The 25,847-nt window shown below is 38.7% G+C and overlaps 1 protein-coding gene across 1 annotated transcript in view; it reads right to left on the bottom strand.

The window, feature by feature from the left end:
• The window catches only part of CDH2 (cadherin 2), a 130,168-nt gene that overhangs the window by 10,576 nt on the left and 93,745 nt on the right, over nucleotides 1-25,847 (bottom strand). The window contains exons 5-14 of the mRNA XM_068396057.1: nucleotides 24,927-25,082; nucleotides 22,989-23,133; nucleotides 21,748-21,920; nucleotides 17,107-17,244; nucleotides 16,561-16,746; nucleotides 14,147-14,403; nucleotides 12,573-12,715; nucleotides 11,109-11,342; nucleotides 10,547-10,780; nucleotides 8,723-8,862 (exon numbers count right to left, since the gene is read on the bottom strand). Coding sequence (XP_068252158.1) covers nucleotides 8,723-8,862; nucleotides 10,547-10,780; nucleotides 11,109-11,342; nucleotides 12,573-12,715; nucleotides 14,147-14,403; nucleotides 16,561-16,746; nucleotides 17,107-17,244; nucleotides 21,748-21,920; nucleotides 22,989-23,133; nucleotides 24,927-25,082 — 1,806 coding nt within the window. The remainder of the gene's footprint in view (nucleotides 1-8,722; nucleotides 8,863-10,546; nucleotides 10,781-11,108; nucleotides 11,343-12,572; nucleotides 12,716-14,146; nucleotides 14,404-16,560; nucleotides 16,747-17,106; nucleotides 17,245-21,747; nucleotides 21,921-22,988; nucleotides 23,134-24,926; nucleotides 25,083-25,847) is intronic.

Consider the following 25,847-nt stretch of genomic DNA (forward strand, 5'->3'; position numbering starts at 1 on the left):
GCAACATTCTGGGTCATTATTTTTACTCTTAATTTCAGGACCACAAGTCAACAACAGTCTTTTTCGATATAACCTGTTCATAATTACAATCTGCTGAGGGATTAATGAGGAACAAGACTAGGCCCTCCATTGGAAATGTACTTGAGCAAAGGTTGCGAGCATCTAATTCATACGGCTGCCAATTTTTGTCAGAGGTATTTACTTTCTTATTTATGCTCTTTAGCCCTAACTCTGGCAATTTTTGAACAAATACCTTCTTCCCTTCCTTTAGTTAGGATTTAAGCAGATCCAGAGGGTTTGAGTTTTTCTCCTCAAACTTCTGGACAAGCTTGTTGATAGAAGGGAGAATTTAGTATTAGTTTTTCTCTATTGGAAGGTCACTAAAACATATTAGTTTGCTCCCATTTTGCATCTGGCAAAAACTCAGGCCTTTAAAAAACAGAAATTTAGACTAGTCTGATTGTCCAAGTCTACACTCAACAGGGAGGCAGAAACCTCCCATTCTGTTACAGGGATCTAAGTGAAGCAAGCTGAATGATCCTTTGTCTTTCCCCTTGTTCATAAAGGGATCTGATATCACTGGATGAGACAATACAGCTATCTTTAAGATAACTGGTGGTTAAAGAGATGACAACCTTAATGCTTTATAACTGTAATTCTGTGATTCTGTAACTCTCAATGTAGCCACCAGCACTTCTCTTTGGTTAGCATCTCTGGCATCACTATTTGCTCTTGCTGAAAAAAGCCCTGACGTGTATTGAAGCAGCAAAACTTCTGGTTTTGTTTTGCTTTTGTTTTGCTTTTAAGAAAGAAAATAAAAGTCATAATGTACTAAAAGGGCATTTTATCAGAAGTTGCATCTTGTGAAATTAAACAAATCTCAAAAAACCCTCGTGAAACCCCACCAGCCCCCTCCCCTCCAAGCTGATTACAAACATTGACCTTATTAGCTATTCACTTCGCTCTAGACAGCTTTAAGCAAAGACTTTGACCATTACTAGCTCCTACCTCATGTTCCTGAAACATGAGATCCCAGTGCAACAGTGTTAAACATCAAAACCAGCTAGCCAAACCCTACAAATTAACCACTTCAGCAGATGTGTAGGCAGAAGGATCCAAAACCCCAAAAAGCACTTCTTTAAGAACATCTACACAGTAGTTGGAAGCACAGTCCAAGTATCTCAACTTGAATAGAAGAAAGATCCAGCATAGAAGAAAAGGCTACTTGATATTCCCCAGTAATCACTGATTTACAAAGAAACAAGATAATCCAGCCTTCAAAACCTCTTCCCTTAAACAACCTTCTCTTGTGCAAGGCAGCTACTCATTTAACAGCACTTAAGTAGTAATCCCTCATGCAGCATTTATCGGTTATGGCAGTAGGAGAGTTTTTTTTAAAACGTACCTTGCTTTCTGACTGACAGTTACCAGATCATAAAATCCCTGGAAAAAAATGAGGGCACAGGCCAGGAAACAGAGTTTCTCAGAAGCTTCTAGTTTTATAAAGTTAACTTTTTTTCTCCTGGATTAGCTGTTCTGGTTGTGTTTGCATTTTAGAAGATTTACTTAAGTTCTTGGCAAAAACTTAACAAAGTAAAAATTTTTGCAGTAACTGGACCTGCTTTATATGAATGCATACTGGATCATTATAAAGCATAACTGCAAACAACAGAATCAAACCACAGCCTACTAAAACTATAAATTGCTATGCATAGACAGGACTGACTTTTTTCCAGATAGGAAAACTCTGAAAATATTGGAACATCTAAATTGAGCTTTCCACTACTAAGAAGTTTTCTCTAACACTAACAGTGATACATCCTAGTACATGCAACCTCACTGACATATTCATTAATGCTTTATGAATCTACCTTCTCTGTTATCTCAGAGCTCTCAGTGTATTTCCTGGCCATTCATTAGACTGTGTTATACACTTTTAGGGATGCCTTCTTTCTTTACCTTGTACAGAACTAAAGCTTTGGCTATGAATGAATACAGGCCTGGACATATGACTAATATAACAAAAGCACTACACCTGTTTCTCATTTTCAAAGGATGCAGCCTTTGCAAAGAAATATGAAAGTTCAGCTCTATCCCCATGCAAGAAATAATCAATTTAATTATCACCAGATCACTTAATTTCATGGTGAGAGCTGTAAGTGCCATGCACTAAACAAAATCAGCTGCAGTGGTCTAAGCGCATGTAAAGCAGCATTGGCAAAAGTTTGCATTTCACCCACCCCCTTTTACAGGATGGTGCCTTAGTGTAAACCCAATTTTACTGTTGGCTTAAGAGAACAGAGCAAACTATGACTTGAAGTACCTCTGGATAAAACACATATTCTGCTTTGCCTTTGTGTTCCAAAGACAATTACTGTCTACTCTAATAGAGAAATGGGATGGGGAAGCAAGGGAAGAAATATTTTACATAACTGAATGTTCCCATCTGCCAAGGTCTTTCAAAAACAAAGAAAAAGGAAGTGAAAACCAATCCTGCTATATCTCACCATTCTACCCTCAAACCCATCAAACATCACCCTAAAAAACTATGAGAAATTTGCACAGAAAATATTGCCTGAGTTCTGCAAAACGCTCCAACCCACCTTAAATCTTACATCTGCTGAAATAATGGGACTCCAAAAAATGCAAAGCACAGAGGACTGACTAGATGTAGGCTGCAGGTGGGAGGCTAGTTAAAATGCCTGCGCTAACAGTTGCTCTTTATCTGCCACTCACTTTTTGATTACTTTCTGCAGTATTGCTTTTCCCATTTGTTTTTATTGTAGATGCATCTGGAGTATTACAAGTTAATAATTTTTAAGATAACCAAGAAGCTAGCTTATCTTTTTTAATAATAAAAAAGGTGAAAGTTACAACTCCAGCTGCAGATAAAACGCAGTAACGGGCATAGGTTCTAGACAGGATAAAATAAAACATAAAACAATTTTGTAATGGAATTATGGAAACATTACTTTTCGTATGATGAGATAGATTCACCAAGGAACGACAGTAATTCCTCCACAGGAGCACTGCATGAGTCACTCATTCAAAAAAATGAAGTTAATATCTTAGTAAGCAAACACAATCCCCAAAATAACTACCTTCTAATGATAATACTGTATATTCCTAGGGATACCTTAGCAACAGTTATTTCATTATCATTAAACTTTCTAATGATAAAATATGTTCCAATCTCAATGCAATGCAAAATAAAGGTCAGAAAGTGAGAGCAAATGACCTGAATAACACTCAGATAGGGTGGTGAAAATAAAATACAATCAAATGCATTTATAAAGTTCATCAAGCAGCTAAGGACCATTGTCATGTTTACCACAAAAGTTATGACAAGAGCCAGCACAGAAGACCAATGTAATCTTAAGATACAGGCATACAGAAAGTTATGAGAACAAGAAAAACACAACCAAAAAATCCAAAGGATTCAATTTGTTTTCATCAATGACACACAAATGCTGGAACAAAGCCACTCTTTCTATAAAGAAGCAATTTCTGCTCAGAATTTAGAACCTGAGCACATAAAAATAATGATGTTTTTATTTTTAATGCTATTATCACCTTTAAAAGAAATGCTACTTTCTCTATATAAACATATAATAAAACATGACAAAAAAAACAAGCTATTGACTAATGTCTGAATAGACTTGTAAGAAAAGGTTATGTAGGAAGGAACACCGGGAATCCTTAGGAAGAAAAATACTTTGAATAACAGCAAAATCATTGTGATAGAAACTCTTGTACTGAAGAGATCTGAGGGCAAGATTAAAATACAGGTTTAGAACAGCTGATCTGCAATACTTTCAAAGGATACCACCCACTTGGCTTGGGCAACTTGCTTCAACAGGACCACCTCTACGAGCAAGTACTACTAAAATTCAGAAAACATTATAGAAATGGGCTCAAAAGAGATGAGAGGATCGTCTCGTGCAATGAGATGCATACAAAAGCAATTAAAGGGAAAAAAAATGTATCACAGTTATCAGGTTGACATATGCTGCACACATTCCATCTGAGCACCCACTGCCTCGATATAAATCACACAAATGGCCTGAGATATGTGATAAAAACGAATTAGTGATGCTTATGGGTTGTGATCTGCTATGTGCATGAACTATGCTGCAGACATGTGCTAAGTGCTTTAACACTCAGCCAACAGGAGGTTTTGGTATTTAGAACTGACAATAGTGTTACAAGTGGAGAGCACATCATTTCAGGGGAGAATATTTGTCATTTTTATCTCACACCTCCCGTTTGCTAAACAACTACAAGCTCTGGATCATGTGGTCCATTAATAATCAAGACAGTCACTCACAGCTTCATAATTTGTACCTAAACTAGGCACATCTATTTCAGAATATTGTAAACTGCAGTATGCCCCCCCGCCAATTGCTGCGTTAAACATTCAGATGGGATTAAAAAAAGAAAAAACAAACAAAAAAACCCCACAACAAAGCAAAACAAAACATCCCACAACACTTCTCCCCTCCCCAAGCCAGTAACAAATCAGTCCCACTGACTTCTGTGGAATGATGCTGACTCAAAGTCTCTCACGGCCCAGCTCCTTTAAGTCAGGTGGCCAAATTGTTAAGACTAGAAAATATTAAACAAAATCCTGAGAAGAATCACACACTTTCTATCTGGAATCCCTTTGCCCCCTCTCCTTCCTCCAATGTCCCCAACTTACAGTCAGCTTTCCCAATACTGGGAAAAAATGTTTCTGCCTGGAATGACAGGAGTGCTGTACAGCTTTCAGAGCTGGTTTTTCAGCCCACATTTTTGAGAAACAGAAGTTTAGGTGAAAAAAGTCCAGAACATTTCTGTTGTTGACTGCTCTTCAGTGGGGAGCAGGCTGCCTTCAGTTATGACCCAAGAGCTTTTTGGGCTTAAGGAATTAAAAGCATTTTTCTCAACTGCTGTGGAGATCACACGGCCCTGTGTACATCATGCCAGAATAGAGGAAGACTATGAATCACTCAAGAACCTCAATTTCCTTTACAAGCATTCAGTCTGTCAGAGTGAACAAAGCAGGCCAAGATGGCCTCAGATGAGATTAACAGGAGACCTTCATGATGGAATAAACTGCTCTTTTATGACAGACCTCACATCATAATTCCTTGGAAATGCTAGCACAGGAGAACAAAAAAAAAAAAGAAAACCAAGGAGGAATTCCGCCTTGTTGCTGACAGTTGCTATGACTTAGAGGAACTAGCTGGAATTTGGAACTCATGAAATTTGTTGCAGGAGACATTACTCTGATAGCATGTACAAAGAGTTTGAAAGGAACATGCTGAGCATGCTTTAGGAGTTTCTGGGTCTGCTGTGACAGCTGAGAAAACCAACTGCATAGCTTCCAGATAAATAAATAAACCCTCTTAAATAAATAAATTACTCCACAAGCAAACCCGCAAGTCTAAAAGTAGTTTGGTTCAGGATGCAAAGAGCCCTAAGTTCCATCACTTATCTTCAGGCCCTACCAGCCATCTCTTCGAGTCACCTAAACATCTGGGATGAAAAAGAAAAATATGAGGCCGCACAGGGTAAATCTTCAAGTATTCACCCAGAAAAGCAGGTGATTTTAAAAAGGCCTAAGTAACTTGTTTGCTTTAAATAGAAGTAAGGAATTTTAAAACATACAGATTATGAAAATATCTGAAGATTTTAAAATATTGTTTTCACTGAGATTTACATGAAGCTTTGAGCATTCCCTTCTGTTTTGCTGGATGAGATGCACCCTGGGTTGGATGGTTCTGTGTTTCTGAGTTACCTTGTGCACTGCCTTCTACCGAAGCTCCTTGTTCAATCAGTCCTGATGGTTTTGAGGAAAGCGAACCATAGAAAGTTAATATTGATGTAGAGCATTTTCCTCTCTCATCTGTTGAGGACTTGTGGATGCCAAGGTTGACATGAAATAATTTTTCTTTATTTTAACAGAACACTGGCAGTTTTACCCTATGAGGCCTCATTCTGAAAACAGATTTTTGATGGCAGTCTCATGCTTTTTTAAGAACACTTTAACTTTGACACTTTAACGCTTACTTTAACTTTTACAAAAATTGAAAGATTTTTATGGCCAATGCCTTTTGCCCACAATGTTCTGCACATAGCTTTGCTTGTACAGTATTTTGCTAAGCCACGGTTTGCAAAAATGAGATTACTACTTGTAGGGAACTTGTTGGGACATTTCAAAAGCTTAGCATTCCAAGTTCTTAAATCTCATATAGAATGTGTGCAAAACCAAATAAAACCCAATCAAATATAAAACTCCCTCTTCCCTGGGCACGGGAGGTGAGGGGGGCAAGGAGGGAACCAAGAACAAATGAACCTAGAAACTATTATCATCTAGTAAAGCACAGGCAGAAATTAGATTTTGCAAAACGTCAAACCAAAATAAAGTAAAATAATCTCCCTGAAAAGCAAGACAGAACTTATTTCCATCATCCCTTGTAGACAGAAGATTAAACGCCTACGTGTAAAGTTTGTGCTCTCTGTTCAGCCATTCTGGACAGGAACAAATTTCTAACTTTTGAGCTGTGGGAGAACATATCCCATTTTTGCCTACACAGTGTTCTAAAACTCTTGCTACAGAAGTCGTTATAAAAGCTTGCTATACTTTGTATGAGCTTTATTTTCTTTTCCTGCAATGTTTGTTACGTTTGGAGTGTACAAAGACCTTTTAGACCCTCAGACACTATGGTCTACTGCTCAATGGATCAGTAAAGGGACCAGTGTACCTGAACTATGTGGCTGGCAGCTAAGATAATTAATTTGCAACAACTGCCTTAAAATTTGTCTTAAGAAAGCAAGTAGGAGTTTTGTGGCTAAAAATCACTCAATTATCTATAAAGCCCTTAAACCTCTAGGTGTCTAGGTGCTTCCTCTGCTCTCTGTGACAGGAAATGATCCTAATTTCACATTTCTTACCACTTTACTGCTACTCCACCCACTGACAGTTCTTCCTTTCATTGAATGCACTACGCTTATTCACCGCTGGTGAAAGCTGCATTTATGGATGGTTTACATCCTGCTAATCTCTACAGCATTCATACAATATTACCTCCTGCCGCACTACCCTGACTATACCTCTCACAAAGACAGCACTTTCACTGGAGAGGAGCACAGTACAAGATGGACAGAGGAGAGACTTCAGCACCATTTCTAAACTACTAAGTATTTTACTCTCATCGTACGCTGTTACAACAATACTTAGTTTCTGATCTGCAGCACGACCTCTCCCAACGCTACTCTAGCATCACCTATGACTTCCCAATGAACAGTATATACTCTGAGAACCTTACTGACTCTGTCCTGGGGTTGTGTGGACAATAATTAAAAACCAAAACCACACAAAAATTGCTGAACAGATCCTCCAGAGAATTGTGGGTGAACAAGAGCTGAGGATACGTGAACTGGAAAATTAGTTCTCACAAGACTTGAGTTTTCTTGATGTTTTTTTAGCTTGTAACTCTTCTGTGCAATAACAGATGCACAAACAGGATGCAATTCTTGTACTCAAACTATCTGTGTACAGACTACTGGAATACATACACAGACTCAAAGGGTTGTCTTCAATTTCTTTAGTAACATAAGCAATTTTCCAAAACTGCATAAACTGAAGTTTCTTTTGCAAATTGCTTAAAAAGGAAGTTATGCAGAAACGCCAGGAAGTAGGAACAGTACTTGGGGAAATGCAGGAAGCATGATAATTACTAAGGGGAACACAAATTTCAGATAAACAAACAAACAAACAAGCAGAAGGAAGCTGTAAGTGTCTGTACCAGTGAAGGGAGACACTTTGCAGATAACTCAAGTGCTGGATGACTGTGACGGGGGATTTGTGGAAGAATTACACTTAATTTTTCAAGGCTTTTTACTGGAAAATTTCTTACGCTCTATTATATGCACTGTTCTCTTTGTAATTATTACACTTACTTCTGCCACTAATAATGTGCATAAATCTACTGTTTATCATGTTCATAAAGCACTTAGTAAACCTCCTCTGAAGGAAGGAAATCGCACTGCTTGGAAATTCACTAACTTGGAGAGAAAGGGAAAAAGAAGCTATTCTTAGCATATACACATCACTCGTAGTCCTCTGACATATCAGCAGTGGTTCAACCAGAGGTGACATGAGAGTAAACGCACATGGCACCTGCCGGGAAAGGTATTTGAATAAACACAGATGTGCCCTTACAGCTATTTGAAACATAAATACTTTCCAAGCTGAAATCCCAGTAGTGGCCTATCTGTCAATAGCCAACATTACTTTATATCTAGAAAGCTATTCACCCACCACTAAAAAAGGGTCATATTTGGAACAGACTATATTAGGCACTCTGCACTGGTGATTCTGTACAACAGGATCTTAGACAAGGAGTGAAGACGCTTTACAGATGGCAATGCGAGTGGATGTTAATTTTCATTTAAATAAAACAGCCTTGGTTGGAATACAGTCAGAATGCTGAGACTGTAAGTGGACAAGATACTGTTTTTACATCTCATCCAAAAGGCAAGCAACTGGTACTTCTGGAATTGCAAAGAAAAACATGAGAAAGCAACGTTATATTTCAGGTTTTTAAAAGATTACTTATTGCCTTCAGTATTTGATGCAAAAACTAGCTACCTAACAAAACGTGTCAATGGAAAAAAGTTAGGTAAAGTGCAGAGCAAAGTGCAAATCTATACGTAAAAACCATTAATCATTCCTCACCTGATCTTCTTCTCCACCACCTTCTTCATCATATTTCAGAATGTTGTCCCTGACATCATCTTCTGGATCAATCAAGAGCTGCTTTGCCTGACGCTCTTTATCACGGCGTTTCATCCATACCACGAACATTAAAACCAGAACTACATTGCAAAAAGGGAAGACACAAAACCACATCTTGATTCTGAAGTACAACCATGGGAAATTGTACAAATTTAACACCAAGTTTTAAAGAAAAAAAGAAAAAAGCCAAGAAAGTTGGTGGATAAGGTTTTTCTTTGTTTTAAATAAAAAATTTCATAGAAGGCAGCTTAAGCAAGAGATTTTTAAACTCAGCCTACTATAGGCAATTTGATTTGGAAATCAATCAAGGTCATAAGTCACAAATCCATTCCAAATCTGCAAAATAAACTTGTCATGAAAAGAAGTCAGACAGACAAAGACCAAGCTTTGTAAACCACTGGATTCAGAAGGGAATCTCTCCAGTAGTGGCAAGAATTCTAAAAGATTATATTATTTATATTTTTTCTGCTATACTCCAAGAATACATAGCAATTTATACAGTTTAAGTAATTCTGATGTTTGACTATCACCAAGCTTCGGCCATTTTGGCATATGGCTCAGCAGTCCACGAGAACAGACCATATTGTTGCCTAAGTTTGTATTTATGTTTAGAAGCAAGTGGAATCAAGGTTGAGGGAAGTGCAGCGGCATTTACAGCTATGTATTTCTGATCCTTAATCTCAACAATTTCAAGTTATACTGCTTGTTTACAAACTGAAGCTGTTAAAAGAAAACCAAATGAGAAACCAAACATAATATATGCGAGTAAATTAATTTCTAATACAATAAGCATATTCCCAATTAGAACCATCTTCATGGAAAGAAATTCCAATGTATCTAGAATGTCAATACATGAAGAATATCTTAAAGGATTTGATAGTTTCAACAAGGCTCTGTTAATTCAATACCTAACATTTTAAGAAGAAATTGTATCAGGAAAATAATTGTACTACGCGTGTATACAGCCATGGTCTTAGCCAGGCTCAAATACTTTTTTAATTTTTTTTTTTTTTAAATGACTCCTTTCCATCATTTTGTATGTTGTGGACTGGTGCACAGTATAATCTAAACAGGATAATCCCTTCCTTGTGTTCCACCACACTCAGAAATCAGTTAACCATAATGTGCAGGAAAGCTAGCATCTAATTTACCACACTGGACAGATACTTAGTCATGATGTTTAGTCATGTCCCTTATTGAATTCACTTGACACAAAAATAAAATACCAGCACAGCTTTATATAGTACTTAAACACACATTTATATGAAGGGCTGTGATGTATTTCCAAATGTATTTTCCAAAATCATCAAATAGCCTACTTACATTAATCTGAAGCACAACAGTAATAACACCAGAGCACTCCTTAAAGGCACTGTTACCAGCTGTGGGTGGCGTCAAATCACAAAGTACCAGCAGCACAAGAGAGACTAGATGTCTGGGGGCGAATCACATCTTCAGCCTGGTCACTCACTGTTGTAACATAACAAGTGCCCATGGGCATCGATGGAAAACTACTTTCACAAACCCACTGTGGGGCTTGACTGCCATGCAAGTGCTAGTTATCATCTGTCTCACAGACTCCTAATTCTTTACCATCAGAAAGTTTTCATACTCGTCCAAGATATTAAACTAAGCAGCAACAATTCTTTGACTTGAGTCTTTAATCACTCCCTTGTCTTTGTCAATGTACATGGGACTAAAACATAAGATGGTACTTGCAAAACAAGAATAAAAGAGTTAGGATTAAGAGATCTATCTACTCACTGAGCAAGATGATGATACAAAGCAGAATTGCAATGATGGCGCCAGTGCCCAGCCCTGCACCAACGATCCGGTCAACGTCAGTGCAGTCTCCGTTTATGTCACATTGGCAAACTTTCACTTTCAACACGGAAGTGCTAGATGCATGTGGATTTCCAGAATCTGTAATTACTATGGGCACATCGTAGATACCAGCCTCCAGGAACTTGATCCTTAAAGAGAGCTGGGCGTGATCCCCTGTGTGTAAAAATAAGGCACTTGTTAAAAAGTAACGTACTGCTCAGGTGGGTTTAGAACAGTATTGGCAAAAATCACTCATATGTGAGCTCTGCGTTAACTTATTGTTCAACCCACTACATGACACTCGGGATAAGGGACTTCTTTCTTACTGTGAACATCTTTTCCTTCTTAAAATTTCGTGTTCTTTGGGGAACTTACACTAAGGTGCTTTCCTATTCATATTAACCAAATTCATGCACATTGCAAAATATCACCAAAGTAGAACACAGAAAAGCACATACAATTGTTTCTTTAAAATGATTAAGATTTGTATAATGTTAATTACCACTAATTCGAACAATAGTCCAATTCCTCTTAATACTAGCAGGTGTGTCAGGCAGCTCAAAGGCAAATGGGCCTGCATTTGGATCTATGTCAGGGTCTACAGCAGTGATGTTAATAGCATTAGGCTGTAGTGTTTCACAAGTCGTGGCTTCTTTTGGGTTCACTTGGGGGGCGTTATCATTGATGTCCAGCAGGTGTATCTGAAGTGTGCCCGTTCCACTCATCGGGGGAATTCCTTAAAGAAAAGAAAATAGCACTGAGCCTGTTTCCAATTGGAAAGTTACTTAAATGAAGCTATACCAACACTTTTCAATTACCACTTACATGTGTTCACCCCAGTTTTGGGATTTTGTCTTTATCAAGCCAATCTAACACTGTCACTGCTCCTGCTAACATGCAAATTCTTGTGTAGTCTGTCCTCAGAAAAACTGCCCTACTTAGCAAAAATCGGCAAATAACTGTAGATATACAGATCAGGGACTCCACTACCTTACTGACTAGATAGCCAGTTTCTCTCCAGACACTCCACATCAAATGCTTCAGAGAAAAAGGTGCAAAATTGGGATAGTTTATCCTCTGGATGAATTATTTTGTAACCTTGAAGACATATGATCACCCTCTACCAGAAGTGCGCTATTTAAATTCTTTCTAATACTGACTTTCAGCACGCTACTTCTAGACATTCTTGCTATCCATACTGAACGTGTGATGTTTCTGTAAACGCTGCTAGTCACACGTTTATGTGAACACGTGGCACTGAATTTCTCAGTATAATCAGCAATGGTTCTCATTCCACCCCCACCCCCTCAATAATCTTCCAGTTCCATTTAATGTTGTTGTCCAGAACAGAGCCAAAAGGATAGAAAGAGCTGATCTAGCTTAGTTATACTGTATCAGTTTGCAAAATTTTACCATTTGTCTTCTCTCCAAGGTTAATAGCCCCAGTGTTTCAGTTTTCCCCTCTAATGCAAGAACATCCTAACTGCACCTGTCCATCTTTCTGGTATCAGCTATGCACAGTACAGCACTCCGGCCAAACTCAAAGGACTTGTTTCTGAGCAGAGATTGTTAATTGCCATTAACAAACTGACAATGAAAAGACACTTTTCCCTCTGTACTGCTGTAGCCTGAATGTGGAAAAATACCACACTTCTCCCCCAACACATTAGTCCCCATAAGTCCACTCATGCTGTGCGTTCACTCAGCCTCTGCACTCCTGTGCAGGCTTTTTCAGTTTTCTGTATACTTAACTAATATAACTAAACCAGTGTCTTTCTCCAAACTCATAGAATTATTTTTCAGCCCATTTCCTGAGTAGATGAGAAATATATGAAGTCTGATACTAATACAGACTTCTGACTAGATATATTCTAAGCATATCTTGTTTTCTGCCCCAGTAAAACTGAATGCCATTCAACTACACAGAAGAAAGCTTTATGAAAACATACACAATGTTAATACCTACCATTATCAGAAGCAAGAAATGTTGCATTATATATATTGTTTTGCACATATATTGACTCTCTGTCCAAAACAGCTGTAGTAGTTATTTGTCCATTAACAGGGTCAATTTTCAGCCAGTTTGCAGGATCTGAAAGTTTTGAGTACCTGTGTATTTGATCACAAGATGTGTTATTTATCTGCCAACATAAATATCGAAAACAAAGACAATATTAGTATATTAATTTGTATTCTGAACACATTTCTGGAATTTTGAGACAATTATTTCACAAATTTCCATTTATTAAGCCTTGTCACTAGAATTCTTGAAAACATGTATTAAAAACAGTGTTACATTTAGATTCTTGAAGTGCCTTGCCATGTAAGTTGTCATGCAACTGAAGTAAATCATACAATTACCATAAACTATATAACACTCATATTCAGACTCAATTAAAATATTTCATTAAGATCCCTCTTGCTTGTTCTGTACCTACAGAGCTGTTCATACTAACTTTTATCTTACCAGAGCACTGAGAGCAGGAGAGAGATAACAATGGATAAGGAGTGTTAGAGTAGCACTAACACACATTATTCTAGTGCTTCCAGTATCACTTAAAGTTAATGTTGTAGGGGCCTTGGTTTTACAGCATGCTTCTCATCTTAATTTGAAAGAGGAGTGTCTTTCAAAATCATCCTTCTGTCTGATAAAATTTGCCCTTTGACATTAATCAAGTGCAAGCTATCTTAGGTCATTAAAAATGCATATATCCTTAAGTCCTCATGCTATCATGTCTATGATGGTTAAGTCCAGAAATGAGCAAAATATCAGCAACAGCTAACCAAAATCAAGAGAAAATAAAATTGTAAGAACCTTGATTACGGAAGGAAAGACAGAAAGTAAGTTCTGGATTTTCCTCCACAGGAGCTGAAAAAGCTGTTGGAGAAGCTAGGAACCTGAGCCCTGGCCCAAGACTAGTCGCTGTGCCCTAGCTTTGCAGTCAATGACCATGTTTTAAATGAGGTATGCAAAAGCATCCTTTATCATATTCACTTCTCTCATTTAGCATAGTTTTACACATTAGACAAATTATAATCAAATTATGATGATAGCTATCAGTACCAGAGTTCACAGATGGTCAACAGCAGCGCTTTTGCATTGCTGGAGAATAAATGAGAAGAAAACCCTTAAGATTTGGTCAAAAATCTGACCTGGTTTTGCTGCTGTGTCAAAATTATTGGCTAATTTAAATCGCAAATGATCTTGGTTCACACAAGCACATGTCTGCTCTGACTGAATTTGTTGGCATGCTACGTATACTTTAACACAGGGGCATAACTTCTTTCTACCTTGATGAAGTGGGACTTAGTTAGAAGATGACCCAGTTTACAGATCTATGAATGTTGGTCAGGTCACCTCTACAGCCAAAAATCCCTTTAGAGTGAGCTGCACAAAAGCTACAGGAGGTATTGGTATAGCTGTGTGCCATGGTAAATGAAGTCATTTCATATGCAGCCTCTTTGCTCCCCACCCACTCTGTAACATGGATATTGCGTTCTAATTCTTAAATAATTGCAAAATGTTTATATTATATAGACCTTAGAGAGGTTTGCTGCATGTAACGATCTGGGTCCTGAGCAGTGAAAGTTGTCAACATGCTACCAGCAAGTAGCCCTTCTTCTTGACGTACAAGCTTAGGGTTGGGAAAAAAATATGGGCTCTCATTCACATCAATGACCGTAATGGACACGGTTGCTGTTGACTGTGGAGGATGCTGAATCCCCTTAGCCAAAGGCACTTGATTTTCCGCAGCTACAGTAAGTACGAACATCCTGTTGGTCTCGAAGTCAATAGGCTGGGAAAAGCAAAGATCAGGAGGTGTTAACTCACAATAGTGATGGACACGCAATAACATTATTACTTTAAAGCACACTTTTAAACATGTACTGCTTTTCTGAAAAATGAGAACAGAGCCTAAAGAGAGAACAATCAATGTAACACCTCAACACAAGACTGGGTTGGGAACTGACGAAACAAGTAGTTTCATCAGAAAACGATGTAGAAACTCCCAGCTTTGTGCCAGGCACCCACGTGAGCAGGTGTGCCTCCTGAGGAGCTCTCCTGGGGAGCGAAACCTGCCTCTCTCTGTTATGAGGACGGAGGTTTCCTTCAAACAAGATCATGATCATTCCTAGCCCTGTAGATCAGAGATTCCCATGCCCTTAATGTTTCACTAGAAAGACGCTTTGTAATCCCAGCTAATCCCACTTCTGGTACACCTACAGCTCCCATCTTCACTGTCCAGACAACCTTCAGTTTGGTGACTTCCTCACTGAGCCAGAAGTCCAATTTAAGGAGGAGTAAAAACAGTTGGAGGCTAGAGTTCCTCTGTCATGCTGCACAGGGGTGAGGCATTCCCTGAAACCTGATTTACCTTAGTACTATGCACTGTACTACTTGCACTGATTCTAGACTTGAAGGAACCCTGTGCCTTACAGGGGCAGTTGGCACATGACTATGAAGTCAGTGACGAGACAACCCAATCTTTATTATATGTTGACAGATCAACTCATTGCATTGCCAATAAAAACTGTAGGCAGGCTTCCAATTCTTCCCATGCCTGGGTGCTTAAAGGAGTGCTGCTGGCTAGACTGCAGAACTGCCATTTACCACTTCAGGCTGACTCTACGCTGTTTAAGAGCCTCTGATTTCAGACAGTATGGCTGCCCCCCTTCTGAACAGGCCCATGTTCCCTTGCATTTGTAGAAAAAAGTTCCTTTTCCAATGAGGTTCCCACATGCTGCTACTCTGTTGTTAAACCAGGTCAGATGCAGCAAAGCACTGAGACACTCTGGCAGTAGAAGGGTTAGAATTTGGTAAAAATAAATTTGTAAGTGAGCAAAGCCATATCAAACAGGTTAGAGATCTGGAATCTAAGGTTTACTTCTCTTTATAATACTTGTTTAATCCGTGCATTTTTTAAATTCACTTTTCCAGACGTTTCTAGTTTGATACAATTCCTAGATCTGAAAAAGATGCTTATGTGCCTAATTACAAAGCACAGACACTCACACAATTCCTGCTGGAAGACTGCAATATAACAATTGGTACCTCTGGGGAAGTGCAGTTATAAAACAGATTCTTTAAAAAAACCTAGTGTGAATTACCACTATAGCTGTACAAAAATTGTATCTTTTTCTCACCTAGATACTGAGAAGATTAAAAAAAAAAAAAAAAGAGGAAAAGAATGAAGAAACAAAAAGTGAATGTTTTAATTTCCAAATGGGAAGACTGGCATCTCACACTTGACTTCGTAAGTGGATCAGCCAAAACCAGAACAGGCCAACTCAGAGATGAGACACTTATCAGAGAGCCATGAGGAAAGGTGGCTACTGCCTGGCAGGTTTAATTATAGAATCACATTGTTATTATCACTTTAAGTAAGTCACTCCTCAACACAGAACTGTGTTGGCTAGAGAATGAAGATAGACAGGTTATTCCATAAAAGGTATTTAAATGAGGTTTTAAAAATAGCCACTCTTTAAAAGCATCTTGTAGAAGTAGCCTCCCACCTACCACTTTTTCCTCTCTGATTGTGCCTTGCCTGCCTATATCTGTTCCTTAATGGGAACATGTTGACATAAAACCCACAGACAAGCGTGACTACTAATGAAGGCAACGAGGTAGGATGCTGTTCCTTTACACTAGCAACAAATACTAAGCAAATGCTTTTTCACAGACTAATTCCTATCTTTTGGCAAATTAAGCTTCAAAAATCTGTCATTTTCAACAACCTAGCCTGATTTTTAAAACTGATCAGTTAGAATACTACTGATAGCATAAGCAAGGAAACGCTCCAAGAGATGGATGGCTTACTTCCTTAAGACTGACAGCGCCCATCCATTTTACTTCTCAGACTCATGCTGGCCTCAGGAGTTCACATTTTTCCCCCTCAGTGTGTTCCCACTTCTTCCATCTCTGCTTAATTCTCTGAAGTAGAAGCATCTCTTACCTTCACAACAGTCACCAGCCCGTCGTTGCTATTGGGATCGGTCAGGATGGTAAATCGACCTGTTGGGTCTCCTCCGGTCATTCGGTACATCGCGTTCCACGCAGGCGTGTGGGGCTGATCTTTATCTGTTACCGTCAGATTCGCTACGATCACATCCACCCTGTTTTCCGGTACTTCCCCATAGAACTGCAAGAAACAAGAAGACGTTTTACCTCGGCTGCAGAAGCACCCAAGAGCCATGCCATACTGAACATTCATCTACGTTAGCAAGCGCATCTCTCTTCGCTGGAGCTCTGACAATTTGTCTGACGAAGTTTACCTCATGCCACCCAGAAAACTGATGGTTTGATTCCTTTGTCAGCTATTGCCTTTTGGCCTAAGCAGAATACTGTATCTAAGGGTTATATATTCTGCAAGTATTTCAATCCTGCCTGCCAGTATGCTATTTAATAAGTAATAAATATTTACCATCTGTTAATATAATGAGAAAAGCGGGGAACAGTTATAAATATGCACATCCTTCAGTTACTCCCACCCTGTACTTACAGTCATGGCGGTGAACTCTGGAGGATTGTCATTGACATCTGTCACAGTGATGACAGCAGTTGCTGTGTTTGAAAGACCATATGTTGGGTTTCCTTCCATGTCCGTAGCTTGTATTATTAATGTATATTGTTGTACTTTCTAAAATACAAAATGACATCAACATAATTTTTAGGCAAAAATAACACCGTAGCACAGCAGGTGTTTCCGAAATTGCACTTTGCTAAGCGATGGAGCCTCTCATACTGTTTATTCTAGTTAGCATCACCTGAAATGACAGAAGCAAAGTTTGTGCCACGGGAATACAGAACCGGGTTGCATCTAGCTTTATTAACCTACTGCTTGATTTTCTTCAAATATCACCGAGACGAGGACAGACTGCCTGCTTCCTACTCTCAAAATCAAAACCAGTTTATACAGTTAATACTGTTATCACAGATTTAATGCTTTTCACGTGAGGAAAACACAGGGGTGCAGTTTATACTAAAACAGGGTAAGTCCTCAAAAGCATTTCAGAGGACTGAGCCAAGGCAGGTTTGTTAGCCAAGTGGCCACAACTGCCAAGGTTTTGTTTCAGCCAAGCCCAAGTACAAAACCGCTGCTGCAACTTCTTGCCATCGCTATGGAAACAGAAGATGTGGAGGCTCACGGAGACTAGTCAGGGCACTGGGAGACAGGGGGAGGGAACAACAACACGGGCTATTTCCACAAATGTTAAAACACCCCAGCCGAAGATGGCTGCCGGCCCCCCGCCTCCGTAGCCACACGTGCCATCAGTAACGGCCCTTGGAGCCAGGCGCCCACTCTCCCGTCACGGCTGGAGTGGGGCCAGTGCTGCCTCAAGCACAAGAAATGCCCAACGGAGACTTGATCTCAAATTGGTCAGATGTTTAAAGCAAAGTCAACAAGGTTGTGTCAAAAAAAAAAAATTAGAACAATGGTTTTTTGTATAGAGTTGCTGAGAAGTTGATTTTAATTCATTGACGGTTTCTACCGCGAAATGAAAACATTGTGCATGCTTTTTTCATTTGGCAGTTCAGTTTCCCAGTTCGGAGAGAGCTAGGTGTTGTCATTCAGTTCTTTCCAAAGAAAATGCACAAGCATAAGAACTTGCTATTACTTTGAAATATCACTTTCATGAATGGTTTACTAACACTGGCAAAAAACCTTCTGGCAAAATAAAAATACTTAAAAGAAAAGCACAGTTTTTCCACTTGGTAACTTATTTTCTCCCACTACTTAAAGACTGGGGTATATGACAGATGACTTCTCATGGAAACTGTTTACAAAAAGGGACTAGGGATATCAATACAAAAAATAAGCAAGGACAATTCCACTGATAATGTCTAACTTTCTTTCACATTTTGGCCAGACACTATGACAGACACTAGAGTTAATGGTTATGCACACTTCCAAGCAGCAAATACAAGTCACTGACTAAAAAAGGTTTTTAAAATAAGCTGTATGAATCTTTATCTCCCACTGAAAATAATTTACGCTCATGTCCTCTTTCACAAAGGAACCCCTACAACACACCCCAAATGTGTATTACTGCATACGCATCCTTTCAAAAAAGCACTACTAATATTATTTATACAGAAATGCAATATATATATGTTTAATAATGTATAAATGTGTATGCGAATTCTGGATTGGAAAATATACTTGCAAAGTGACCTTCAAAAAGCTTAAATAAACATCCTAAAGGTTTCCTTCATGACACCAACAAGAGAAGCAGCCACAAGGGAATGAAAGAAATACTTTTATCACTTTCATCCAGGAAAAAAAAGTATCCTTTACTTATTGTGAAGCAATAACATCTAGAGCAGTATTGAGGCAAATCTTGCAGCCAGATGATTCTACGTTATTGAAACAGCAGGTGCTTCTGATTCATCTGGGTCTTAACACATTGATCCCAAGAAGCAAATTTCATTAAGGAAACTCCATTATTATTACAGGGAGACTCCACTTCCGTACAATCTTCTTATTTAATTCCAACAGAACCAGCACACTGCCCCAACAGAACACAGAAACTGCCCCCAAAGTGCCCCAAAAGACAGCATATGTGTGTGTGTGTGTGTTTGTTTTCCCCTCTTCCAGCACTCACATACAGAAGATCAACTGCTGGGAATGAAATTTCAGAAATCAACAAGCGCACAACTTTCCAAGCATGGGGAAACTGGGGTGGGGGGGTGTCTCTCCTCTTTTAACTGTGGGTTGAGAAGGAGCCAGGAATAAGCCATGGAGCATGTGTCAGCAGCCTGCACGGAGACTTTGCAGCAACACATTCAAAAACAAACTGGCAGCCTCAAGAGAGAACGCAGACCTCATCAGGGCACATCTTTCCACTTCAACACAGGCCAAATAAAAGAGCACTTCACTGAATTAACCTCACGTGAGGCAGGAATGTCAGTGTGTAAATTTAAGTACCCTGCCTGCCTTCTTCGGCACCTCTAGCAGTAAGGCAGATGTTTTAACACTGAAGTGAATTCCACAGCAATAGCAGAAGAAATAAGAACAGCTGGATCTCATGAAAAAACATCTTTTGTGATAGCAAGTGAGAGATTTCTTCTGCCTTTAGCTGAGTCCCCTACCTAAGCAACTCTCCTCCTGTGCATGTTAGCACAGATAATGCATTGTGCGTGTTAACCTAAAATACTTCCAGATGAGGAATGCTATCAGATGAACCACTCTTTTTTTTTTTTTTTATGAATGCGTACAACACTTATGCTCCCATAAATAATGGGTCACACAATTTAAGAATTTATAATTGTTTCTAGTATTTTATGAACCTAATTAGAGCTTTGCAAAGAGAGTCAAGACTTGGGGAAAAGGGCAGAATGGCAGAAGTGGGTAGCCCAGCCAAGGTTCCTGAACAAGCAGCCTTGTGCAACAAGGCATTCCCCAGCCCACTGTCAGAAGACCTGCTCGATTCAGATCTGGCTTTCTAGACTCCTGATCGTTTTAATTTAATTGACTTCCACAAAATGACTCAGGAAATGAAGGAAGAAGAGCAATGGCTTGGGAAGGAAACCATTTTATCTCATATTAGTCTAATTTAATATTTGAATGATTTAACATTAATCATTAATATTCAACATGTGCAAGAAATGTTTATAAATACTCATTTGAGTATCAGTACAGTGATCCATCAGGAAAACTTACGGCAAATGACAAGACTTTTCAACTGTTAATGTGAGGGTCTAAGCTCCACAGACAGCTGGTTTCTTCCAAGTTAAATCACTCCGGTACAGCTAGTCACTAAGTAATAAAACTCGGAGTTATCGCTATGTCCTTCTGAAAGTTCACCTGTCAAAGATGAGCAGGGGATTTTAAAAACAAGGGCAAAGCTGCCCACCATTCTTTTAATTTAACAGGGCAATACTGTAAAGTTCAGGGTTTTCCTTTCCTCAAATCCATCCTCTTCAAAACCAACTTAAATAGAATGATTATTAATAAAACTCAAAAAATTAATTGCAATATTTAACAGTCTGTTTAGCTTTACAAATCTTCTGATTGCCCCTTTCATGCTGAAATGCATCAGAGTATTAAAAGCCAACCCGGAGCATCAGAAAGTATTTTTGTTCTCCATTTTAAATAAGTATAAGCAAACCGCTAAAAGCTGAACAGCAAATCCTGTTTAAAAAAACTTCAGATTTAATGAGCTAAAAGGAGGTTAGCAAAACAGAAGTTGAAACAAGATGTGTTGAAATAAGATTTGTTTGGATTTTATAGTTTGTTTATAAAATAATGCTTATCTCTTCTGAAGTTTTCAAGTGGTTCAAAAGCACAGTTAGTCCATGTGACAGATCTGAAGTTGGAAGGGAAATATTTTTATTTCCACCTCACAGATGGGTGAATTAGATAGAGCAGAGGATCCGGCACCCTCCTTCTCTGGTGGTGGGCACAGTGAAGAACTAACTGTCTTAGACAGAATGGGACTTGCCCAACATGTAGCAGGGAATTATTGACAGTCAGAAAATTTTTTTTTTTTTTTAAAAAGTTTTTGCATGTGTGTCCATGCCTTGAGACAAATCTCTATCTATGCGGTTTCCAATACTGACTGGTTTATTTCTTAGAAATGTGCTTGTCAAATTTTAAAATCAGTAATATTTTCCCTGGTTTATTTTAATAAGCAAAATTCAGATCAGGGAATTACTGCAAATTTAGCAACACAGCATCCAGAAGATTTCAAATATTTACCACCTCTCTGTGAAGAGCAAGGAAGAGGATAGAGGGAGGACAGAAGCCCTTCTGGAGCTTCGAAAATAAATAAAACATATAGCCAATTCCATTTTCCTTCTATTCTTTGCCTGTGGAGCTCAGCAAGAGGAACGGGCTGGAGCTGAGGAACACCTCCCATCTTGGCACCCAGCCTGAGCACCTGAGGTCCTTATCTGCATCGCTCTGCTTTAGTGTGTGACTGTTCTTTAAAAGCAAGCAGACAGATCCTTTCCATGACCCCATGGAACCCAGAGTGACAGAATGTGAGGGTCCAGTTTTCATCCCCATGCTAATTTCCTCTTTTCCAGGGAAAAATTTCAGACCAGAGAGGGAGAGAAGTACTTGTAAGTTACTAGCAAAACATGTGCTACTTCACAGTATTAAGTACAACCCAGCCTATGGGATTAAGACCTGTCGTACCTCTCGGTCAAGCCCAGCTGCTACAGTGATAATGTCACCAGTCTCATTGTTGATTGTAAACATGTTTGGAGAGGGGCTGCTCGGGGCCTGTGACAAGATTCTGTATCTCAGCATCCCATTCTGTGCATTGGGATCATCAGCATCAATTGCAGTAACAGTCATCACGTAGGTTCCTAGCAGCAGGATAAATAATTGATGTTATATAAACAGTTTACTCAGATTACACAAGATCACTTACAAGCAATGGTCAAAGCATGTATTTCTTTTGGTAAACTCTGCACATTCCTTCTCTTACTTAAAACAAACTGGTTAAACGCAAGACTCACCAACAGAGTAATTAAAATACATAAGAGGAGATAAAAATACTTTGTGTTTATAAAATATCAGATTTGCTTATAACTGAAGAAGCTCCATAAACAATGAAATCCTACAATTCTGCCATAAATAACATTTCTGTAACAACAGAGCCCCTCACGTTTAGATAAAAATGTTATTAATTGGGCCAAAGGAAATATACTTGATTTTCAGAACTGGTGCACGTACTGATAGTGATTGAAAAATCTATGTAAATAATACTCTTTCAAAGGTCTTTGAGATGCACGTTCTTTCCATCTCAAATGCTAAGTCAACACTGCAAAGTGAGAAAATACATTTCTTGCACTAACCTTTCTAAAAAATTCATTTTGCACTCCTGACAAATTAAGAAAGTGGTTTCAGCCACAGTGCAAACTTTCGTCTGGGCAGATTAGAATTTTAATGAGACGTGAACAACATTTAGCGTTTTCTCGAGAATTCAAATGAAACTGTTTGGTTTCAAATCCCAGTACTTCCAAAGCCTCCGAGATTCAGAACTAGAACTGGGTCTGCTGATATTTCGGAAGTCTCTTATACCCTGAGCTGTCAGCTATATGAATGTCAATGGCTATCATGAACAAAACTGTAAGAACTGTGACACTATAAATAAGGTTTTCAAAAACAGGAACCTCAAAGTCATATTCTTAAAGACTCCTCTGTTTTAGTTTACGTACATAACACTTTCTTCTTTTGGAAATTAATCCTAGCATGCTAAACAGTGAATAAAAAATAAGGTGAAATAATAAGACAGTATCTGAGATTGTGCTCATCACACTAATAAGACACTTTTGAAAGTGTTACAGGGTCTGAAGGCATCCCCTTCAATATCTTCACAATGTTACTACATACCTTTCTCCCACCCCCAACTTTGAAAGCCCATTTATTACCTGGCTTTGATCCTTCAGGGACTGTCCCATTCCAAACCTGGTGTAAGAATTCAGGTCTATTGTCATTCATATCAATGACATTAATAACAATGTCAATAGGATTTTCCACCTGGTTTCCGTTTACATCCACTGCATGCGCTCTGAGCTGCAAAAATCATTAGAAGTATTAGAATTCGTACAACATAGAGGCACAAATGTACAATATACAGGCACAAATAGATACAATAATGGCAGCAGAAAGCTTCAGATCAGACTTTTTAGCTCAATGTACTTTGCTATTTGCCACTGCTCCCTCGTATCGACCATTTGCATTTTCAGGTTGCTAATGAAACCGCTGTTCAGACTTCTAAACTATTCCAAGTTGTAGACTTACTACTTTGATTTGTTGAAAATTATTTTGAATCATGTAATTTCGATTAATACCAATGCCTACTGTCATATATAAATCTGTTTTAATAATGACCATTAGAAAACAGACTAGAAATATGCAGATTTATATTAAACAGATAGTAACTTATTAAGAGTGTTCACAGGGAATGAACACTGTCATGACTTTCAGAAATTCTTGACTGATATTATGGATATTGAATAGGCATGAATGCATAGGAAAAGCATATAGAATAGACTTGTGTTAGCTGGAACACCAAGGTAAGATTTGGGATAAATCACCATCAGTAAACACACTGAAATTCCAGGCTAAAATTAAGCTAAAGTTTATGGACTGAATTTCAAAGATACCGAGACACTTAAATTTAATGCCCTGATTGTCAAAAAGGACCGAGTAACTACCTTTGACAGTCAGGTTTACCTAAATCATCTTTTAAATTGGACCGCCAAAAAAAAGGAACACAGTACTTTCTGAAAATGTAAACCTATTTATCCAGGCCAGAGCCTGGCAATCGCTAGGCAAAACAGCAACTTTCTCCTACAGCAGTCCTGCTGAAATCCATTTTATATCTCTATATATCTATGTAGATATAGATATAGATATATATATACACACACACACACATATCTTCTGGCTACAAACCTACTAGTAGGGAGCAAGAGGGCATTATTAACTCAGCACTCTGGAAATGACTCATAGAAATGTAAATTTCTAAGTCAGTAAATCTTGAATTGCTAATGCCAAATTCTCAGTAAAAATCTTATGTATGCTGGAGCTGTTGTGCTCTTGTGAGAGCCGTTCTCCTTGCCTCCCCCCAGATGCCTCCTGTTGCCTCCTCTGTTGGGCAGGAGGACTGGAAGGGCTTCCCGGAGCACGAGGCAAGGAGTGTTTTAATTCACGACATGCTGGAAACGCCCTCTAGGAGCTGAGTGACTTCTGTAACGATTTCAGTGTGGTCTCTCAAAAGCAGAGACAACTTTAGGTCACAGCCTGGTCTCCACCCCTTCCTTCAAACCTTTCCTATCCACTAATACTGGAAGCCATGGTCTACTTTGTCAATTTCTTTAGAGCAAAGAATATCATTTTCATAAGCTGACAGACCTAATTTACAATTCCATTAAAATGCTTAGATTTGCCCCTGAAAATGAAAATTGGTAGGTTATTCTTCTCATCCATTTCTCAAATCACAGCTGCTGCAATTCTAACAGCAGTCATGTCCTAATTTAAGTTGCTGAATTAAAAGTGAACTTTTGAAAAATATACAATGCAGTGGAGACTGTGATCAATGGTCCGTATTTGAAATATAAGCTACATTTCAGTCTTTTAAAATTACTTTATCTAAATACATTTAATCACTGTTTACGTATGTTAATGTATTTAAGCTGCTTAAGCATAGTTAAGAGTCAGCCTTAGTAAGTACAATAAATACAAATCTGCTACAAACTCTTCAAATCATCTCTCATATCTAAATGCTGGCTGCTCAAGTCATGTTTGAAGCAGATGTTAATCTTCAATTTGATAATCTGATTTATGGTAAATTAAACTCTTACATGAAAAGAAGCAATCTGCTCCCGGTCTAAAGGCTTTGTCACAGACAGCTGTCCTGAGATAGGGTTGATGATGAAGATGCCTGTTGGAGGTTGGTCAGCTCCTGGGCCAGTCACACTGTACCGTAGGGAGAGGCTTTTATCACGATCAGACCTAATCTACGTGTCAAAAGAGATAATGTTTCCATTAGCTACAAACAACCAGTGTATGGGACTGCTGCCGAGAGAAGCAACAGCTAAACTTGTAAAAATAATTATTCTGGAAATAGTATAAAGTTAGTATAAAGCTTGAAGTTTTCAATTGCACTCTGTCAGAAAGCTGGTCAATTAATTTTCAGGAACATAAAAATATCCCTGCTTATTTATCATAATAGGATAAATTGTATTAAACAAAAATAAGTAAGTTTTCTTACCTTAAACAGAATTGTTTAAATCCTAGAGAAAACATATACTATCACAAAATTACACAAGAAATAAAAAGTCTGTTTTGTTTATTCCCCCTGTCCTGTATCTTCCCAGACCAAAGCTACAGACTCCCTTCTGCTACTGGCAGTAGCCCTTTAGAAACTCACCGTTTTTGTTTGAAGACTGAACTTTGGTCTCATCTTCCAAAGAAAAAACTGAAGGGCAGTGCAACTGTGAGGAGCAGGTGAATCACCAGCATGCACGTCAACAAAGCACAGCAAACTACATCCTATCAACCTGGGCTAATGCTCTACCAAGTTCGAACAAATCCTTGTAGAAGTTGATCATGACCAACCAGTACCATGGTTGGAAGCCCTCTCCTGTGCTGGGCTACTGGCAATGGCCACGTCTGCGCTGCAAAATCCTATGGAGCAGCTAGTGTCCTCACCCTGTCACATCCCATTTCCTCCTGCCTCCTGGTGCACTCCCCCAGCTCACCCCCCCAAACTTCCCCAGGTG

The sequence above is a fragment of the Nyctibius grandis genome, chromosome 3 (genome assembly GCF_013368605.1).
Source record: "Nyctibius grandis isolate bNycGra1 chromosome 3, bNycGra1.pri, whole genome shotgun sequence".
Classification (NCBI taxonomy): domain Eukaryota; kingdom Metazoa; phylum Chordata; class Aves; order Nyctibiiformes; family Nyctibiidae; genus Nyctibius; species Nyctibius grandis.